Source organism: Schistocerca serialis, chromosome 6 (genome assembly GCF_023864345.2).
Source record: "Schistocerca serialis cubense isolate TAMUIC-IGC-003099 chromosome 6, iqSchSeri2.2, whole genome shotgun sequence".
Classification (NCBI taxonomy): Eukaryota; Metazoa; Arthropoda; class Insecta; order Orthoptera; family Acrididae; genus Schistocerca; species Schistocerca serialis.
The window spans coordinates 291682786-291703942 of NC_064643.1; the positions used below are offsets into that span (position 1 = coordinate 291682786).

The 21157-nt window shown below is 39.8% G+C and overlaps 1 protein-coding gene across 2 annotated transcripts in view; it reads left to right on the plus strand.

Annotated features, from left to right (window-relative positions):
* Positions 1 to 21157, plus strand: part of LOC126484336 (ubiquitin-associated domain-containing protein 1) — a 58156-nt gene that overhangs the window by 25472 nt on the left and 11527 nt on the right. For both annotated transcript variants that reach the window (XM_050107788.1, XM_050107789.1), the window contains exon 3: positions 16458 to 16657. In XM_050107788.1, coding sequence (XP_049963745.1) covers positions 16458 to 16657 — 200 coding nt within the window. The remainder of the gene's footprint in view (positions 1 to 16457; positions 16658 to 21157) is intronic.

Here is a 21157-nt window from a genome sequence, read left to right on the forward strand (position 1 = left end):
TTTAAAAAGGGAAATGGATAGGCTAAAGTTAGACATAGTGGGAATTAGTGAAGTTCGGTGGCAGGAGGAACAAGACTTTTGGTCAGGCGAATACAGGGTTATAAATACAAAGTCAAATAGGGGAAATGCAGGAGTAGGTTTAATAATGAATAAAAAATAGGAATGTGGGTAAGCTACTACAAACAGCATAGTGAAGGCATTATTGTGGCCAAGATAGACACGAAGCCCACGCCTACTACAGTAGTACAAGTTTATATGCCAACTAGCTCTGCAGATGACGATGAAATTGAAGAAATGTATGATGAAATAAAAGAAATTATTCAAATAGTGAAGGGAGAAGAAAATTTAATAGTCATGGGTGACTGGAATTCGGTAGTGGGAAAAGGGAGAGAAGGAAATGTAGTAGGTGAATATGGATTGGCGGTAAGAAATGAAAGAGGAAGCCACGTGGTAGAATTTTGCATAGAGCACAACTTAGTCATGGCTAACACTTGGTTCAAGAATCATAAAAGAAGGTTGTATACATGGAAGAAGCCTGGAGATACGGACAGATTTCAGATAGATTATATAATGGTAAGACAGAGATTTAGGAACCAGGTTTTAAATTGTAAGACATTTCCAGGGGCAGATGTGGACTCTGAGCACAATCTGTTGGTTATGAAATGTAGATTAAAACTGAAGAAACTGCAAAAAGGTGGGAACTTAAGGAGATGGGTTCTGGATAAACTGACTAAACCAGAGGTTGTACAGAGTTTGAGGGAGAGCATAAGGGAACAAATGGCAGGAATGGGAGAAAGAAATACAGTAGAAGAAGAATGGGTGGCTTTGAGGGATGAAGTAGTGAAGGCAGCAGAGGATCAAGTAGGTAAAAAGACGAGGGCTAGTAGAAATCCTTGGGTAACAGAAGAAATATTGAATTTAATTGATGAAAGGAGAAAATATAAAAATGCAGTAAATGATGCAGGCAAAAAGGAATACAAACGTCTCAAAAATGAGATCGACAGGAAGTGCAAAATGGCTAAGCAGGGACGGCTAGAGGATAAATGTAAGGATGTAGAGGCTTATCTCACTAGGGCTAAGATAGATACTGCCTACAGGAAAATTAAAAAGACCTTTGGAGAAAAGAGAACCACTTGTATGAATATTAAGAGCTCAGATGGAAACCCAGTTCTAAGCAAAGAAGGGAAAGCAAAAAGGTGGAGGGAGTATATAGAGGGTCTATACAAGGGCGATGTATTTGAGGACAATATTATGGAAATGGAAGAGGATGTAGATGAAGATGAAATGGGAGATATGATACTGCGTGAAGAGTTTGACAGAGCACTGAAAGACCTGAGACGAAACAAGGCCCCGGGAGTAGACAACATTCCATTAGAACTACTGACGGCCTTGGGAGAGCCAGTCCTGACAAAACTCTACCATCTGGTGGGCAAGATGTATGAGACAGGCGAAATACCCTCAGACCTCAAAAAGAATATAATAATTCCAATCCCAAAGAAAGCAGGTGTTGACAGATGTGAAAATTACCGAACTATCAGCTTAATAAGTCACAGCTGCAAAATACTAACACGAATTCTTTACAGACGAATGGAAAAACTAGTAGAAGCCAACCTCGGGGAAGATCAGTTTGGATTCCGTAGAAACACTGGAACACGTGAGGCAATACTGACCTTACGACTTATCTCAGAAGAAAGATTAAGGAGAGGCAAACGTACGTTTCTAGCATTTGTAGACTTAGAGAAAGCTTTTGACAATGTTGACTGGAATACTCTCTTTCAAATTCTAAAGGTGGCAGGGGTAAAATACAGGGAGCGAAAGGCTATTTACAATTTGTACAGAAACCAGATGGCAGTTATAAGAGTCGAGGGACATGAAAGGGAAGCAGTGGTTGGGAAGGGAGTAAGACAGGGTTGTAGCCTCTCCCCGATGTTGTTCAATCTGTATATTGAGCAAGCAGTAAAGGAAACAAAAGAAAAATTCGGAGTAGGTATTAAAATTCATGGAGAAGAAATAAAAACTTTGAGGTTCGCCGATGACATTGTAATTCCGTCGGAGACAGCAAAGGACTTGGAAGAGCAGTTGAATGGAATGGACAGTGTCTTGAAAGGAGGATATAAGATGAACATCAACAAAAGCAAAACAAGGATAATGGAATGTAGTCTAATTAAGTCGGGTGATGCTGAGGGAATTAGATTAGGAAATGAGGCACTTAAAGTAGTAAAGGAGTTTTGCTATTTGGGGAGCAAAATAACTGATGATGGTCGAAGTAGAGAGGATATAAAATGTAGGCTGGCAATGGCAAGGAAAGCGTTTCTGAAGAAGAGAAATTTGTTAACATCCAGTATAGATTTAAGTGTCAGGAAGTCATTTCTAAAAGTATTCGTATGGAGTGTAGCCATGTATGGAAGTGAAACATGGACGATAAATAGTTTGGACAAGAAGAGAATAGAAGCTTTCGAAATGTGGTGCTACAGAAGAATGCTGAAGATTAGATGGGTAGATCACATAACTAATGAGGAAGTATTGAATAGGATTGGGGAGAAGAGAAGTTTGTGGCACAACTTGACCAGAAGAAGGGATCGGTTGGTAGGACATGTTCTGAGGCATCAAGGGATCACCAATTTAGTATTGGAGGGCAACGTGGAGGGTAAAAATCGTAGAGGGAGACCAAGAGATGAATACACTAAGCAGATTCAGAAGGATGTAGGTTGCAGTAGGTACTGGGAGATGAAAAAGCTTGCACAGGATAGAATAGCATGGAGAGCTGCATCAAACCAGTCTCAGGACTGAAGACCACAACAACAACAACAAAGAAAGCAGGTGTTGACAGATGTGAAAATTACCGAACTATCAGTTTAATAAGTCACGGCTGCAAAATACTAACACGAATTCTTTACAGATGAATGGAAAAACTAGTAGAAGCCGACCTAGGGGAAGATCAGTTTGGATTCTGTAGAAATATTGGAATACGTGAGGCAGTACTGACCCTACGACTTATCTTAGAAGCTAGATTAAGCAAAGGCAAACCTACGTTTCTATCATTTGTAGACTTAGAGAAAGCTTTTGACAATGTTGACTGGAATACTCTCTTTCAAATTCTGAAGGTGGCAGGGGTAAAATATAGGGAGCGAAAGGCTATTTACAATTTGTATAGAAACCAAATGGCAGTTATAAGAGTTGAGGGGCATGAAAGGGAAGCAGTGGTTGGGAAGGGAGTGAGACGAGGTTGTAGCCTTTCCCCGATGTTATTCAATCTGTATATTGAGCAAGCAGTGAAGGAAACAAAAGAAAAATTCGGAGTAGGTATTAAAATCCATGGAGAAGAAATAAAAACTAAGAGGTTCGCCGATGACATTGTCATTCTGTCAGTGACAGCAAAGGACTTGGAAGAGCAGTTGAATGGAATGGATAGTGTCTTGAAAGGAGGATATAAGATGAACATCAACAAAAGCAAAACGAGGATAATGGAATGTAGTCGAATTAAGTCAGGTGATGCTGAGGGTATTAGATTAGGAAATGAGACACTTAAAGTAGTAAAGGAGTTTTGCTATTTGGGGAGCAAAATAACAGATGATGGTCAAAGTAGAGAGGATATAAAATGTAGACTGGCAATGGGAAGGAAAGCGTTTCTGAAGAAGAGAAATTTGTTAACATCGAGTATAGATTTAAGTGTCAGGAAGTCGTTTCTGAAAGTATTTGTATGGAGTGTAGCCATGTATGGAAGTGAAACATGGACGATAAATAGTTTAGACAAGAAGAGAATAGAAGCTTTCGAAATGTGGTGCTATAGAAGAATGCTGAAGATTAGATGGGTAGATCACATAACTAATGAGGAGGTGTTGAGGATTGGGGAGAAGAGAAGTTTGTGGCAAAACTTGACTAGAAGAAGGGACTGGTTGGTAGGACATGTTCTGAGGCATCAAGGGATCACAAATTTAGCATTGGAGGGCAGCGTGGAGGGTAAAAATCGTAGAGGGGGACCAAGAGATGAATACACCAAGCAAATTCAGAAGGATATAGGTTGCAGTAGGTACTGGGAGATGAAGAAGCTTGCACAGGATAGATTAGCATGGAGAGCTGCATCAAACCAGTCTCAGGACTGAAGACCACAACAACAACAAAAACAATGAAGAATTCTTTAACTGTTCTTTTAAACATATGTATTTTAGTAATCTTTTGTGTTTTTGTGGTCAGTTAATTGTAAAATTTTATTCCCTGTTCTAAATACTGTTTTGAGTGTTTTGTTTATTTTATTGTGGTAAATAGAAGACCAAACTTTGTTCACTGATCATTTATAGAACCATTAGTGAAGTACTTACTTATGTTTTCTCTGATATGCACAACAGATTGGTAGAATTGCGCAGTCAATGCAGCAAGGATATCAGCTTTTTTTAAATAGGCCTTTACAATGAGCCAACTATTATTTCTAGTAATTTTTATTGTCTCCCTTTTCTGCAGTTAAAAATTATGTGTATGTTTTGATCCCTTAATCTGTAGAAAAGAATCCAGTAGGTAAGAATTGTGTGTATTGAGGACTAGTATGTCTCCATAAGACATTGGCCATTACAAATTGATGATGAAATCCTAAGAGCATAACATGCTGATGCCATTAATTTTTCAGCACCCTTGACCTGAACTAAAGGACATATTTATTATGTTTGTTAGTGGGGCTTGTATGTTATCTATGCACACCTTCAGAACAGATGCGAACTTCTTGTGTTTATTATTTTCGAGTTCCGTGTGTCCTTAACACGGGTGTGTCACTAGGATGTAGCACATGAATATATCAAATTATTAAAGCAATAATCATATGTAAATGTCATAAGGCTTATAATATAAATCATACAAAAACAGATGTACATAAAAAGTGATGTGCAAGTGTTCCCATAAAAATCCAGATAACTGTGTTAATAATATTAACACAAACAAGTTATAAGGCTTCCACTCTAATTTAAATGTAAAGCATTCTGTCAGTGATATTACTGCGAGTTGGGGTGCATGTAGTGTGACATAGTGTTTAGTGTCGCTGGTTGGTGCAGTGTAGGTTGCTTGTTCAAACACGACCACCAGCAGTTATTTGTTATTTAGTATTTATTGTTTCTGGAAGGTTCGTGAAATATCTTATGTTTGTATATTCCTGAATATTCTATGTTTATATAAACACCAGCAGTCTGGAATATTCATTGTTTGTATAAATAGATGCACTCTACGGTGGGGAATTCATGTCTGTTCTGAGTGTACATTGATGTTTGTAATAAACATGCTTTCCATCCTAAGTGTTGTATTTCTTTGATGGCCCAGCTGTTGGATTTGAACTTCAGTGTGGTTATGATGTGACGGTGGAGATGCCGGATACTTCAAAACATCTACATCACTGTGGCTCCAATCAGGCAATGTAAAAGCAGTCTCCTACATGAACAGGAAAAGGAGTACAAGCAATTCACGAGACCCAACAGATTCCAAGTTAGCAATAAGTCAGCTGCACATCAGGCATCCATCAGTGAACCCCGGAAATACTGCTCAGCATCCAAAGAAATGGCTGAAAGGATTTGACTTAATTGCCAGATACAACAGGTGGGATGACTTGATGTGTTTGACAACTGTATACTTTCATTTGGACAGCAGAGCCCAGCTGTAGATAGGGGACAATGAAGAGAAGCTTAATAGCTGCTGCAAAATCCAGGGTAAACATGAAGGGAACATTTTGTGACAATCAAAAGCAAATGTGCAGGTAGAAGAACAATTGAAGAACTGGGCCCACCATCAAGGGGAAATGACACTGTTATACATCTGCATCGATACCTGCAATCCACTTATGGTACGTGGCGGAAGGTACCCCGTACAACTGCTAGACATCTCCTTTCCTGTTCCACTTGCAAATAGAACAAGGGAAAAATGACTGTTTGTGTGCCTCCATATGAGACCAAATTTCTCACATCTTATCTTCATGGTCCTTACAAGCAGCGAGTGTTGGAGGCAACAGAATCGTTCTGCAATCAGCTTCAAATGCCAGTTCACCTTCCCTCCAGGGATTCCCATTTGAGTTCCTGAACCATCTCCGTAACACTTGATGTTGTTCAAATCTACCAGTAACAAATCTAGCAGCCTGCCTCTGAATTGCTTCGATGTCTTCCTCTAATCCGACCTGGTACAGATCCCACACACACGATCAATATTCGAGAATAGGTCGCTCTAGCATCCTATATGCGGTTCTCTTTACAGATGAACCACACTTTCCTAAAACTCTCCCAATAAACTAAATTGAACCACTTGCTTTTTCTATCACAATCCTCGCATGCTCATTTCATTTCACCTTGCAATGTTATGCCCAGTTACTTAGACGATGTGCCAGTGTCAAGCAAGACACTACTAATGATGTACTCGAAAATTACGAGAACCTATGCCATATGCTAGTACCTTCAGTGACAGTACCTTCATTGACAATCGGCAGTGTGGCACCTAGTCAAACGCTTTCCAAAACTTGAGTAATATGGAAGTTATCCCTTGTCGTCTATCCTTGAATTGCCCTTTTTATACACAGGAGTCTCTTGCACTTTTCAGTCGTGTGGGACGATGCGCTGGGCAAAATATTTGATATAAATGCAAGCTAAGCAAGGGGCCAATGCCATAGACTACTCTTTGAGAAAACATATTGGGATACAGAGTGTTTTGACCCGTATGCCACATCATAAATCCGAATGTGAACTGAAGGCGAAGGAGTTGCCAAAGTTGTGTTCTAAGCTCTTCTGATAAAGGATGTCACAACGACCCAGAAATTCATCAAATGGTGCATACAGAGGAAATGAAGTAGAAAAGAATCAGGCAATGACCAACTCCTGAATGTGGCCCCGATGGCAGTTGTGGTAAACCACTATGACTTTGCCTCTTTCATGTGCAGGTAGTGAGAGAAGAGAAACAGCATTTTATGGCAACCAGAGCTGTTGTACGGAGCATGCAAGACGTAGCAGCTATTAACGAAGACTCAATATAGCAGGATGTAAAAGAGAATATTGAGGAGGTGTATCAATATTTAGCACCAGTCTCCATATTCACCCAAACGCATCACTATGGATGGACTTGGATGTATGCCACAGCCAACAAACAACAATCCAGCTCCAGAACAATTCAGGTACAACTCCTAAACCAAATATAATGCCCTATAGAAGAAAATATATGTGGAGGTCAGGGGAAAATAAGCTGGTCTTTTTCCACTGTGAATGCTCTGGACACAATGCCACTGTAGAGAAAGAAGACGAGTGTTCAGTGACTATACGCTGCAAGATGTCGGCAATCACATCATGACTATTCACACCAGTCAACTGCAGATGATGATAGTGGACCTATGGGACCAACCCTTCGCTATACCCTGGAAGAGTTCACTCTCCAACATGCTGTAGCTGTTCCCCATTGCCATACAGAGGTACCCGTCACCTGCCTACCTGCTAACTTCAGGAAGATTACGTGAGGTGACCATCTGTGAAGGTAAGGCCACGACAGATGAATATTCTTCCTGAACAACAGTCACAAATAATTAGGAATACTCAGATTTAGTCATTGGTGGCCAACTGTCCAGTCCCTAGTAGACATGGGTCCTTCCTGTAATGTCGGATGCTTGTTATTGTTGGCTGAAGAAGACTGTATCCTGTGATAAGAAAGTGATAGCACTGAAAGTTGCTGATGGGAAATATGTTTAGCCGATAGGATCATGTATTGCAGGAATAACTATCAATGACAGATCACAGCCCTTTGAATTTGTCATCCCACCTGGGATTCGTGAAGACTCTGGCCAGAATCAGACACCGGTATCACTGGCCAGGTCTTTAACAATCTGTTAGGCACTGTGTGAGCCAATGTGAATAATACAAATGACAGAACTACATGTCACAGTTACCTCCATACCTCCAAGGCATGTGGTACTGACCTCAGGTGTAGCAGAGCAGTTCCACTGAACTGGAATTGACCTCTTGGGTGGGAGGGGGGGGGGGGGGGGCATTTGGAAAGATGACAAATTGGAATAGAAGGATAATAGTCTGCTGCCCACTAAGCTGTCATCAAAGCTGTGTCACCTTCTGGAGCTCTAGAAATTTCAAATCCATTGTAAATGCATCAGTTTGAAGCATGGAGCACCACATGTGATGATTTTTGATCGTGGAGACTAATATCAGAGTTGAGACTAATATTAGAGGTAATTTCATGTTGTGACATCACCCACAGGATGACAACTGCCTACCACTTACAGAAAAATGGCATCACAGAAAGCTTTAATTAGACATTGGCAGATATGCCCTCAATGTACGTTGATGTTGAACAAAGATATTGGGGTACAATAATGCCTATTGTGACATTTGCATACAACACAGTAAAGAAAGACACTTGATGCTTCACACTGTTCTTTCTTTTCCATAGTCATGGGGCAAAACGACAATAGATATGGTGTTCCTGTTTCAGCCAGACAATACTCAGGATGACTGCATGAAACAAATCACTGGGACGGAAGTAGCAAAGCACTGACGCATGTACATACCCCTGATGCGCAGGAGAGAGACCTACAGTGCTGTAACACCAAGCACTGGCTATTTACATAAAGCCCAGGATACCTGGTGTAGATTTTTACATCTGTGTGAAGAGTGGGACAATCAGAAAAGTTATGGAAGTGCTACTTTGGGCCATGTCGTATCCATCATCACTTCTTGGATGTCATGTATGAAGGTTACAGTGTGACAATTTACCATTACTACATAGTAAGTTCGCATAGTAATGCTTAAGATTAAACACAGGTCATAAAGTATTACACACTAAAAAAATTCTTGTAGAGAATAGAAAGAACTATCCAGAGGTACAGTTTTAGCAGTTTTTAAAATTTTGTCAGATCGCTAATGACTTGAGTTACATGAATGGAAGTTAATTGCATACTTTTATGCTTTAATAATGTACTCCTTTATGTACCATGCAAACATTTTTTTATATTTTTGTGGAGATCATGTTTGCTACTTGCATCGTGATCATGAGAAGGTATTGTTTATTTTGTAAATTGGACAATTCTCGTTGACAGAGTGCATAAGTGGAAAAAATGTTCTGGCATGGCGTGATGACATCCCCATCTGTCTGAATAAACTTCGTAATTCCGATGACCTTCTTCTGTGCCATAAATACTATTTGCTTGTGGCTGTTTTGTGCAGAATATGATGTCATAAGCAAATGGAAATATCCGAGGTGTGTGCCATTGATTGTTTCCAAGTCCCAAACAGATGAAATAGAGTGAATGATAAATGCTGGCCTGTTCAGTCTTTTATGTAGGTCGAGGGAGTGAACTGACCAGTTTAAGGTGGTGTTAATATCTAACCCCAGAAATTTGGAAGCTTCAACTCTCAATATTTCTCTGTCAGTACATTTTATTTCAGCGTCTTCTTGTTTTTTATCGGGGGAAGAGGGGGGGGGGGGGGTAGGACGTCAAACGGGCCGACTTGGAGCAGGAGAGGCATCACAGGACATTTTAATTTCCACTGTCTATATTTTTACAAATAAATTCATAAAAATTTGTCAGCATGACCAGGAAGGATTCAGAATTTACACTCATTGCAGTGGAAGTTCGAAAACATAACAAAATAAATTCTTTTTATGTGTGAAATTTCATCATTTTTTTCACTTACTAATGGCAGCATTTGTTGCTATAGGTACACTTTTCTTCATAAGTAAGAGAGATTCTTTGATGAATTTTGCACAGCATACAAACCATACTCAAAGGTGTATGAAACTCTCGAATTTTACAAATCTATCAAAAACTGTGGTAAAAATTGAGGTAATTAACTAGAAAATTTGTGTTTTTTCTAAACATGAAGTTTAAAATATAACAGCTCATTAGTTTTTTCATAAATTAAATAAATTCTAGAGTTTCATACACCTGTAAAGTATGGTTTGTATGCTGTGCAAAATTCATCGAAGAATCTCTCTAACTTATGAAGAAAAGTGTACCTATAGCAACAAATGCAGCCATTAGTAAGTGAAGGAATGATGAAATTTCACACATAAAAAAAATTTATTTTGTTATGTTTTCGATCTTCCACTGCAATGAGTGTGAATCCTGAATCCTTCCTGGTGATGCTGACAAAGTTTTATGAATTTATTTGTAAAAGTATAGACAGTGGAAATTAAAATGTCCTGTGATGCCTCTCCTGCTCCAAGTCGGCCCGTTTGACGTCATACCCCCCTTAAGGGGGTTAACGTTGAGGGACAGATCATTTGAAGTGAACCAATCTAGAGCTGCTTTGCAAATGCCTGCTGACTTCTCAAATTTTTTAAAAAAAATTCTGTATTATATTCTTCATTTCCAGCTCTGTCATTGACCTTGCTATATAAATCATTGTGGATGCAATACCTTTTAGAAACATTTTGCTACAACTTTCTTGCAATACCAGAAAACTAGTCTAACCCTATCCTACTTTGTATGTGTTTATACACATATATATTATTTCTGTAATCTATCTGACATGTCTGGTAGCGTTTTGCTCAATAGCCTGAGTAATAATAATAATAATAATAATAATAATAATAATAATTATTATTATTATTATTATTATTATTATTATTATAACAGTAACAAAATTTGACAATTACTGAGGATTTTGTACTGTACCACCCACCGTCTTTGACTTGTATCTTATTGTACTTGTCTTCCATTTCCAGTTTCATGTTTTGTGACATTCCATACTACTTTGCTTTTCTGCATTGTGTATTTTTTGTCATTGTGTGCCCCTCCCCCTTTTTTTTACCCTCCTTTATATTCTTCTATACACCTAAAAACAGTGGATTAGTGTAGTGTTTTTGAAAAGAATTGATAAATTTAAATGTTTAGGAGGACTTTCTACTACTCATAGTTATCCATTTATTTTCCTTAGCTGTTGCTGTTGAATAGGCTGTTTTTGGAAGCATCTCCTCAAAAATTAATTTAAACAAGGTGCCAAACTTAAAGAACTTAGTGGCTAGCATTTTTTCCTGCGTACATCCCATTTCAGGTTTGATTTGTCAGTGCCCTAGGAAATGTATGTACTTTTTGTTTTACAGTTTTCCCTGTCAGTATCTGGAAGTACTGTAATTTCTGATGCCCTAGTGGCAGTGTTTACCATTTACTGCATGCAAAAAGTGCTCAAAATGTTTAGGAATTTTTTTATGAATTTTGCCACTAACTCCTCTGTTAATATTCATGTCACCGCATATTATTTAGTTAGTTTTCCAGTAATTCAGTTAATTTGCCGAACAGTGTGTCCACATTACCACACACACACACACACACACACACACACACACTCACACACAATGTAACTTCTTGTGGATGTGTAGCTTTGTTAGTTAAATGGCTGCCAATTCAAAATCCTTATCTACACTAATTGTGATCAGATTTTCTGTAGCTTTAAAATGTGTGCCACCTCTCACATAAATACATGACCTCCCACCCTTCAGGATAGTTTTACAGTAGCAACTTCCACATTATTATAATAGTAACACTATAATGCAGTATTTCATGGTCGCAACACCAGCGCCGTGTATCGCAATCAACAATGCTGCTCGAAGACTGTAATTCAACTTTGAGCTGGTGAACTTAATTTTTAATAGGCTGCACATTTTAATGAAGAATACTGTTAATGATTCTAAGGAAATTCTTGAGGTGTTTGTGATACATTCTATCTTTCGTGAATGTGCTGAATAAATCTTGAATAATAATTGACGGGATGTGAGCATGTTGTCTTGAAGCATGCCTAGTCCTCCTACCCAAGACAACAGGTATTCAACCATGTGTGATCCAAGACCCACCTGCTATTCTCTCTTTGCCAGTCCTATCGAAGCTGTGGTTACAGCTAGTGTTCCCCATCTCTCAATAGTCACCATTGGCACCAGCACATTGTGTCCCTGGTCAACAGTCATCAGCACCATCTTTATCTCCACTGCCAAGACGAGACCGATCATGCTGAGAGAACAGCTCAACCTTGCTCGCATTGGTATTACCGGTTAACAGATTTAAGTTACTCAGGTCACCACCTATGTTGTGCTTGCTGTCCCTGTCCTAGTTATTTATAGGAAAATCATGTACTAGCTTGATGTATAAATGAAAAAGTGTACATAGTTATCTGTTTAGGTAAAGTTGAGTAGGAAGGTCATTTTGAAGGTTAGTTCTGTCATGGTTGTTCTGTCTGTTTGTCTGAGGTATTCCTTATGGGTTTGTGCACCAACGAGCAGGTATAGCAAAGACATTTCCTCGCTGTATGCGGCTACAAGGAATATCAGCTACTCAAGAAATAGCATGTAGTTCAATTATTTGAATATCAGACTCTGAATTGAATGTCAATCTCACATAGAGCTACATCTAATGACTTGTCTGATGTATAGTCAATGTGTAATAAATTTCAATCGTGACTCAAAAGTTATTGGAATACTGAGTTCGCAGATGTTGGGTTGAATCAAGATTTAATATGATTTCATCTAGTTGTGAGTTCTGTGACTACTAGAGAGCAGATGTGTAATTTATTCGTAACACACATTGACCGAACTCTTACAACCTCTGTTGTGACTGCTATCCACCAACAGTACTCTCACCTTCCTGAAAGTAGTGCTGTTCCTAGACTTCCTACCAACAGACAGACCATGCTGCACATTTCCTACTCCTGCACCAGGTTGAGGCTCCTCACCACTCAACTCTGTGTGCTGGAACCTGTTGCTAGTAGACACAATAGAACTATCAGGTTATTCTCAAATGTGCACTTCTTGTATGTATTCTCTTGTTTTATGTGTCTTGGATTAATTACAAAGTGTAGCAACTTATGAGTGTACTGTTGTGCCCATTTATGTCCCTGTTGACAGTATTGCTACAAAATTTTTGGATAATTGTTTGCTGTAGGAATTAATCTTGGTTTCTTTTTATGTTGCTACCCTCTGTTTGTTCTCAAGACAAGTTCTTAGCCATATAAAGGTATACAATTGATTTCCTATCATTTCAGTAAGTGGTGTTTTTCTTGTGTGTGGAATTGGTGATTGAAGAAGTTGGAGAAAATATGGGGGACGGGGGTTGTAGTAGTTAAATACGAGGGCTGTGCTGAAAGTTTTTAGCAGAATGTGTGAAAAAATTTTATTTGCAAATAAAATGTTTACAACTTTTCAAAATACTCTCCATTAGCATGTATACGAGGTGCACTCAAGTTCTAAGGCCTCCGATTTTTTTTTTCTAATTAACTACTCACCCGAAATCGATGAAACTGGCGTTACTTCTCGATGTAATCGCCCTGCAGACGTAAACATTTTTCACAACGCTGACGCAAAGGCTTCTTTAGGAGTCTGTTTTGATCACTGGAAAATCGCTGAGGCAATAGCAGCACGGCTGGTGAATGTGCGGCCACGGAGAGTGTCTTTCATTGTTGGAAAAAGCCAAAAGTCACTAGGAGCCAGGTCAGGGGAGTAGGGAGCATGAGGAATCACTTCAAAGTTGTTATCACGAAGAAATTGTTGCGTAACATTACCTCGATGTGCGGGTGCGTTGTCTTGGTGAAACAGCACACACGCAGCCCTTCCCGGATGCTTTTGTTGCAGTGCAGGAAGGAATTTGTTCTTCAAAACATTTTCGTAGGATGCACCTGTTACCGTGGTGCCCTTTCGAACGCAATGGGTAAGGATTACGCCCTCACTGTCCCAGAACATGGACACCATCATTTTTTTAGCACTGGCGGTTACCCGAAATTTTTTTGGTGGCGGTGAATCTGTGTGCTTCCATTGAGCTGACTGGCGCTTTGTTTCTGGATTGAAAAATGGCATCCATGTCTCATCCATTGTCACAACTGACAAAAAGAAAGTCCCATTCATGCTGTCGTTGCACGTCAACATTGCTTGGCAACATGCCACATGGGCAGCCATGTGGTCGTCTGTCAGCATTCGTGGCACCCACCTGGATGACACTTTTCGCATTTTCAGGTCGTCATGCAGGTTTGTGTGCACAGAACCCACAGAAATGCCAACTCTGGAGGCGATCTGTTCAACAGTCATTCGGCGATCCCCCAAAACAATTCTCTCCACTTTCTTGATCATGTCGTCAGACCGGCTTGTGTGAGCCCAAGGTTGTTTCGGTTTGTTGTCACATGATGTTCTGCCTTCATTAAACTGTCGCACCCACGAACGCACTTTCGACACATCCATAACTCCATCACCACATGTCTCCTTCAACTGTCGATGAATTTCAATTGGTTTCACACCACGCAAATTCAGAAAACGAATGATTGCACGCTGTTCAAGTAAGGAAAACGTCGCCATTTTAAGTATTTAAAACAGTTCTCATTCTCGCCGCTGGCGGGAAAATTCCATCTGCCGTGCGGTGCTGCCATCTCTGGGACGTACTGACAATGAACGCGGCCTCATTTTAAAACAATGCGTGTGTTTCTATCTCTTTCCAGTCCGGAGAAAAAAAATCGGAGGCTTTAGAACTTGAATGCACCTCATACATTTTTCCATTCTCTGAAACCGCTTAGAAAATGTGTCAGTTCAAGCTTCTTTTGGGATGTCACTTAGTGCACTCTCATACACTGCAATGGCCTCTTCATCTCATGAAAACCGCCGCCCTTGAATTTTTTCTTTAGTCTTAGGGAACAGAAAGGAGTCACAGGGGGCCAGGTCCAGTGAATACGGGGGGTGGGGTAACACTCTCACTTTTTCCTTCCCCAGAAAGTCCATCATTCTGGCAGCCCTGAGCGCAGATGCATTGTCGTGATGTAGCAGAAGGTGCCCACTCTTGGACTTTGGATGCTGTGACTTCCATGTGGCGATGACGTTTGAAAGACAGTCATTCACGTACCATTCAGCATTGACTGTACATGTGTCCAAGGTCACAGAGGTGAGATGCCTGATCTTTGTGAAAAAAGTTGCCACCATCTTTTTTCCAGAGCTCCAACTTCATCGAACTTTTGTGGGTGGTTTCTCCCCTGGAAAGCACCACACAGAAGACTGTCTCTTCGTTTCAGGCTCATAATGGTAGCCCCACGTTTCATCACCTGTGACGATATTGTAGGTGTCTTGGGACTTCCCTTCATTCCTCCATTGAATTTTTCGAGCATGAAACGACACCAGTCCACTATCGCCTCCTTTTGGCTTTCTGTCAGGGAATATGGCACCCAATGTGCACATCTCTTAGTAAGGCCTAAGTGACTATGAACGATGGTCTGTGCTGCTGTTGATCCCATATTTAGGGTCCCTTCAATCTCGCAGAATGTAAGATGTGGATCTTCTTTAATCATTTTCCTCACAGCATCAATGTTTTCAGGAGTCACAGCTGTTGCTGGCCAACTGGGACGAGGTTCATCTTCAATTGACTGGCGACTCCTCGAAAACTCGCGAAACCAATTTTCAACTGTGGCCCTAGAAGGGGAAGCTTCGCCAAAAGCACACAGGAGAGAAGAATGGCGTTCTTCGGCATTTAAACCCTTTTCATAATTGTAAAAAATCATGGCACGAAAGTCGCAGTGCGACAGCTCCATCCTGCACCATCTCTGACTCAGCACTGCATGTGCTTTCTTACCGCTCTGTGGGGGGATCACCGCTAGCCAGGGGCTGCGCACGCACATCCCAAGGTCGAAAAACATCGCTCTTTCAAATGAAAACAACCCCATTGTCCTCCACCTTACGGTTTACAGGCTGCTAAAATCTTTCGGCATAGCCCTCATAGGTTTTGAGAGGATTTTTCTTATTTAAATGTTTCTGTCACAGAACCTTAAATGCTACATTAAAATAAAATGAGTAAGCTTAGTCTCATTTAAAGAAATAAGGGAGCAGTTTCTTTGACAATAGAGCCTTAAAATGACAAGACACTGTTATTTCTTTGTCTGATCAAATGCCTGCTGATGTAAGTGTTAAGTACATACTGTGAGTAGCATTCTGTTGTCCAATAAGTACATTGTAAAATTTGGACTTTTTTGAAACCAAACACTATTTATTTCTACTGGATCTTATGTTTATTGACCTTTACAGATAGATGAAAAACTGTTGCAGTTTTCATAAGAAATTTAAGATGTGGAATTGTGGAACTACTGTGTCATAGGGAGTTACTTGTCAGGTAGCACTGGGCTGATACATCTATTTTACCAATTGTTGTTGTATTTGTTTTGGTTTTATCAGTTACTTTGGTGTTGAGAGTGAACATTAAATTTTTTATGAAATAGGAGAAAAATGAAATAATTATATATTGTATGTGCACTAATTATTTTAGCCCTTCTTCTTCTTCTTCTTCTTCTTCTTCTTCTTTCTGGTTTCATTGTCAGATAGGTATGTGATGGTGTACTGCAAAATTTAATGTGTTCCACAGTGACTCCTGTGATTATTTGTAAGATATGCTTTTAGCATTAGGCAATAGTTAAGAGTGCCCCCCCCCCTCCCCTCCCCTTCTATTACTGGTCTTAAATGTGCTGTGAAATTTTTCACTCTTGTTGCAGTTTGAAAGTGATATCCGCAAAGTATTAATATCACTGGTGGAGGCATCTGCAAGAATTTTGACACCAAGCCCAGAGTCAGAAGAGGTATTTCAGATAATCAGAGAGAGACTTGAAAATAAAGGTGTTGACCATATTGTTAAGCAACTAACAGACATGGGATTTCCACAGGCTCTCGTGGTTGAAGCTCTTCACCTGAACAGGTAAATACATAGGTTTCAGTATCTGTCTCATAGAGTACTTGTATTTTATTTCACATGGCAGTTGGAATAATAATCTGTCCCTGCTGATAAAAATTATCATACAAAAGATGTAATGTAGTTGCTCAGTAAAATCAGGAATAATGGTTGTTGTGCATCTTCTCTGGAGCCTGGAATATACAGTGAAATCTACAATTACATTAATACTACACAACCATCACTTAATAGAGTGTTATAAAGGAATATATGAAAAACTGGTGTTGCTCAGTTACTTCTTTATTCTTGTGAGTTTTAAAAGTGTAAATATTACATACTAGATACAAAGTGATCCCCACACATTGCTGAACAGGAAAATTCTTCACATTAATTCATTTTGCTTGGACAACATTCTTCCATTAAGTAAATGCTGGCAGAGTGAAAAAATATTACGGGTTTCACTAAAAGTATCAACCTGTCAGAGAGGCTTATACAAGGATTACGTGGAAAATAACTCATGGTTGGATTTAAATGAAATACTGGAATAGTTCTTCTTTAGCAGAAGAATCTTAAAATTAAGACTCCGAATTATTTCTCTACATAATCATCATATCTCTTACTAAGTTGACAGATTAACTCTACAAAAAATTCTGCCACCTGAGAGTTTTGGAGCCCAACAAATACCAAACTTGTGGTACCCCTAATTGTTTCATTACAGTTTTGTGCAAAAGACACTGAGAAATCCATGGAAAGCTGTCCAACAGCTAAGATTTTGTGAAACAGCAGTTTTCACGAACCTTTTTCATCAGTCTCGTGTATCAGTTTTTTACTGACTGTAGGCAGATAATCACATCTGTCATTGTGAACATTTGCCTGTCTGCTCATAAGTGACACAATTCTATATCTACATCTATACTCTAGAAACCACTGTAAAGTGCATGGCAGAGGGTATGTCCCATTGTATTAGTAATTAGGCTTTTCCCCTGTTCCATTCACATATGGAATGCTGGAAGAATAATTGCTTAAACGCCTCTATGCATGCTGTAATTAGTCTCCTCTTGTCTTTGCAATAGTTGTGGGAGCAATACGTAAGGGGTTGTAACATGCTCCTAGATTCATCACTTAAAGTTAGTTCTAAAAAATTTTCTGAGCAAGCCTTGTCAGGATAGTTTGCATCTGTCTTAGTGTCTGCCTATACAGTTTTTTCAGCATCTTCGTGAAACTCTACCATTGGTCAGACAAACCTGTAACCACCTGTGTCTGTTAAACAACTGCTGTTAGTTGTACTTGAAATGGATCCCACGCAGAGTAATATTCTAGGATGGGTCTCATGAGTGTTATTTAAGCCAATGAACTGCAGTTTGTCACCTGCTTTACCAAGGACTGGGCTATGTTCTATTTCAAATGTCTACAAATTGTTACACCCAAGCATTTGTATCAGTTAACAGATTCCATCTGTTACTCACTGATACTGTAGTCATAGGATACCATATTATTTCGCTTTGTGAAGGGCATAGTTTGCATTTTTGAACATTTAAAGTGAGTTGCCAATCTTTGCACCACTTTCAAATTGTATCAAGGTGTGATCGAATATCTGTGCACCTTTTCTCAGAAAGTACTTCATTATATATAAATGTATTATCTGCTAAAAGTTGTCGGTTACTATCAATATTGTCTGCAAGGTCATTAATGTATAACATGGACAGGTACAACCTAGCACACTTGACTGGGCACATGTGAAATTACTTATATATCTGTTGATGACTCTCCTTCCAGGATAACATGTTGCATCCTCCCCACTACGAAATCCTCAGTCCAGTAACAAATCTTGCTTGATACCCCATACAAATGTACTTTCGATAATAAGCATATGTGTGCTACTGAGTCAGATACCTTTTGGAAGTGAAGAAAGATTTTTCTGTTTGTATGCTTTGATCCATGGCTTTTAGGATGTCACGTGAGAGAAGTGAAAATTGGGTGTCACATGATCAATATTTTCAGAATCCACGTTGTTTGCCATGGAGGAGGTCATTCCATTTGAACTCAAAATAGGTTGTCAGTTTCTACAACAGATAGTTTTCAAGGATATTGAATGGTAGTTTTGTGGATCACTTCTTCTGTTCTTGTGATTTTTCAATTTCTCATATTTTATGACGAAATAAATCTCGGGTGAACAGCCTGATATGAGTGATGTACATCAGCGCACCTGATGATGGCAACGTGGTCGAAATATTGTGTCCTATGCACACTCATACCAGGCTGTTCACCTGAGATTTATTTCGTCTTCTGTTCTTCTTGTAGATGGGTGTGACCTGTACAATCTTCTTAGCATGGACATAGTTTTTTGTTTGAGGGATCTTCAGAATATTATGGTTAAAAGAGGCACTAACTCATCTGCAAAATCAGTTTAGAATCTGATAGGGATTCTTTCAGGGACTGCAGCTTTGTTCAGTTTTAACAACTTCAGATGTTTCTCATCATCGTTGACACTAATATTTATTTCATTCGCCTTTGCAGTGGTAATAGAATTAAAGTAGGGCAAAACTCCTGGGTTTTCCTATGTGAAGGAGCACATGAAAATGGAATTCAACTACTCTGCTTGTGCTTTGCTACCCTCAATTTCAGTTCCTGTCTCATCCATTAGCGTCTGGGCACCAACTGTGGTGCCACTGAAAGCTTTTATATACACTCAGAACTTCTTGGGTTTTGTGAAAGATCTTTCAGTAATGTTCTGCTGTGGTAGCCACTGAAGGCTTCACACATTACCCTCTTGACAGCTAAGTGTGTTTCATTCACCTTCTCTCTGTCTATAGTTCTATTATTTGTTTTACACGTATTATACAATAGTCTCTATTTCCTTAGAACTTTCCTTATAGCAACTGTATTTCATGAAGAGTCCCTCCCATCAACTACTGCTCTTCTATGTACAGGTCTATCCAGCGCATGGTCAACTATTCTTGCCCTCAGGGGCTCAGCTTTCATTTGCTGGGCTTGGCAACCCCAGGGGTCCTGAGCAGGGCACTGACAAGCACCACTACTCCTCTTTCTCTATAAGCTCTACATGCTTCAGTGACACCTGTATGGCACAGTGGTGGAATGTTGTGTGTCACAGGGAATGGGGATCTTGGCTTGACCGCTCAGATTGTGAGAATGGAAAAAATCTCTGTGGAAGAACACTCAATCACAAAGTGATGAGATGTGTGGTAGTTGAGGTGAAATAGTTGTTAGCGGGCAACCTCTGGGGAATGTGTCGCACCTCAGTTGTATAAAGCTTACTCAGGTACGCAAGGCTCTTTTTGAATAGACCCGCATTCCCGTAACAGTGTGTGGACAGATATAGAACACTTAAAATTAAATTCTTCCTCTCCCAACGGAATGAGTGAGCCACTGGGTAGGTATCACCATCCAATCCAACAAGAGGGATCATGTAGCCAGCCCTCATGACTCAGGGATTTTTCGCGGTATTTATGTTAACAGTAACAGAACACGTGCTACAGGTCAGAATGTGTTTTTAATAGTTAAGTTGAAAGAGGGCAGCTTCAAGAAAGTTTCCTCATTTTACGTTTAAAAGCATTTAGAGGAGATTGCTGGAAATGTAAAAACTGTCAGGTAATTGTGTGGGGGACATTGTTGGTTGAAACAGCCAGTTCCCAGCTAGTAAAGAACTTCCAGAAACCTCAGTGCCTCAGGGAGAGGAGTGGAATAGAAACTGAACTGCGTAACACCTTGAACTACAGCTAAGGTCTTGTGACTTGCAGGTTTCTATTTGACATTCACAGAGAAGAAATGAAAGCTGAGTGGACCCAAAAAGGCATTGTTGATGTGCAAAACTTAAAGAAAAGAATACATGGCAATGTTGGCATATCATACTCATTTATACTGACTTTAAGTAGCGCTAAACTTCCAGAACATGTCAAAGCAGGTTTTCTTCGCCTAAGTGTGCAGTCTTATGTCCCCAATCCAATGCACTATTGTAATTGCCTGCACTTTGGCCATACTACTCTTGATCATAAGGGAGAAGCCACTTGCGGCAAATGTGGTCAGGCTGCCTATGATGAAGTGGGTTGTTAATCTCTTCTGAAGTGGGTAGGTTGCTCTGGGGACCACCCTGTCTTGAGTAGGGACTGCAGTGTCTTCATTGAAGAAAGGAAGGTACAGGAAATTAAAACAGTGAAGTGTATCCCTTATGGTGAGGCCAAAAAGATCTATTAAGGCGTTGCAGCCCCCCAAATTTGCTACTGATGTACCTTCACTCATGATACATCCGTACAGTTCATAGGCCCACTTATAGAGACCACCTGGGTAGGCTCCCTGGCACGCTTTGGTGAGCCGCCAAAGAAGTGGCATTATTTAAGCGATCTCAAACGAGTGCTTGGCCTATTCTTTACTCTGTATTATTGTTGTTCAGTCAAAGTGTTCAGTGCTATGCACAAGCTGTATCTTATGTATTGCCTATAAATGTACCATGTTCCGTAAATTGTGTTTGTTCTTGCTATAACAAACTTGGCTACGAGAGAGAGTTAAGTT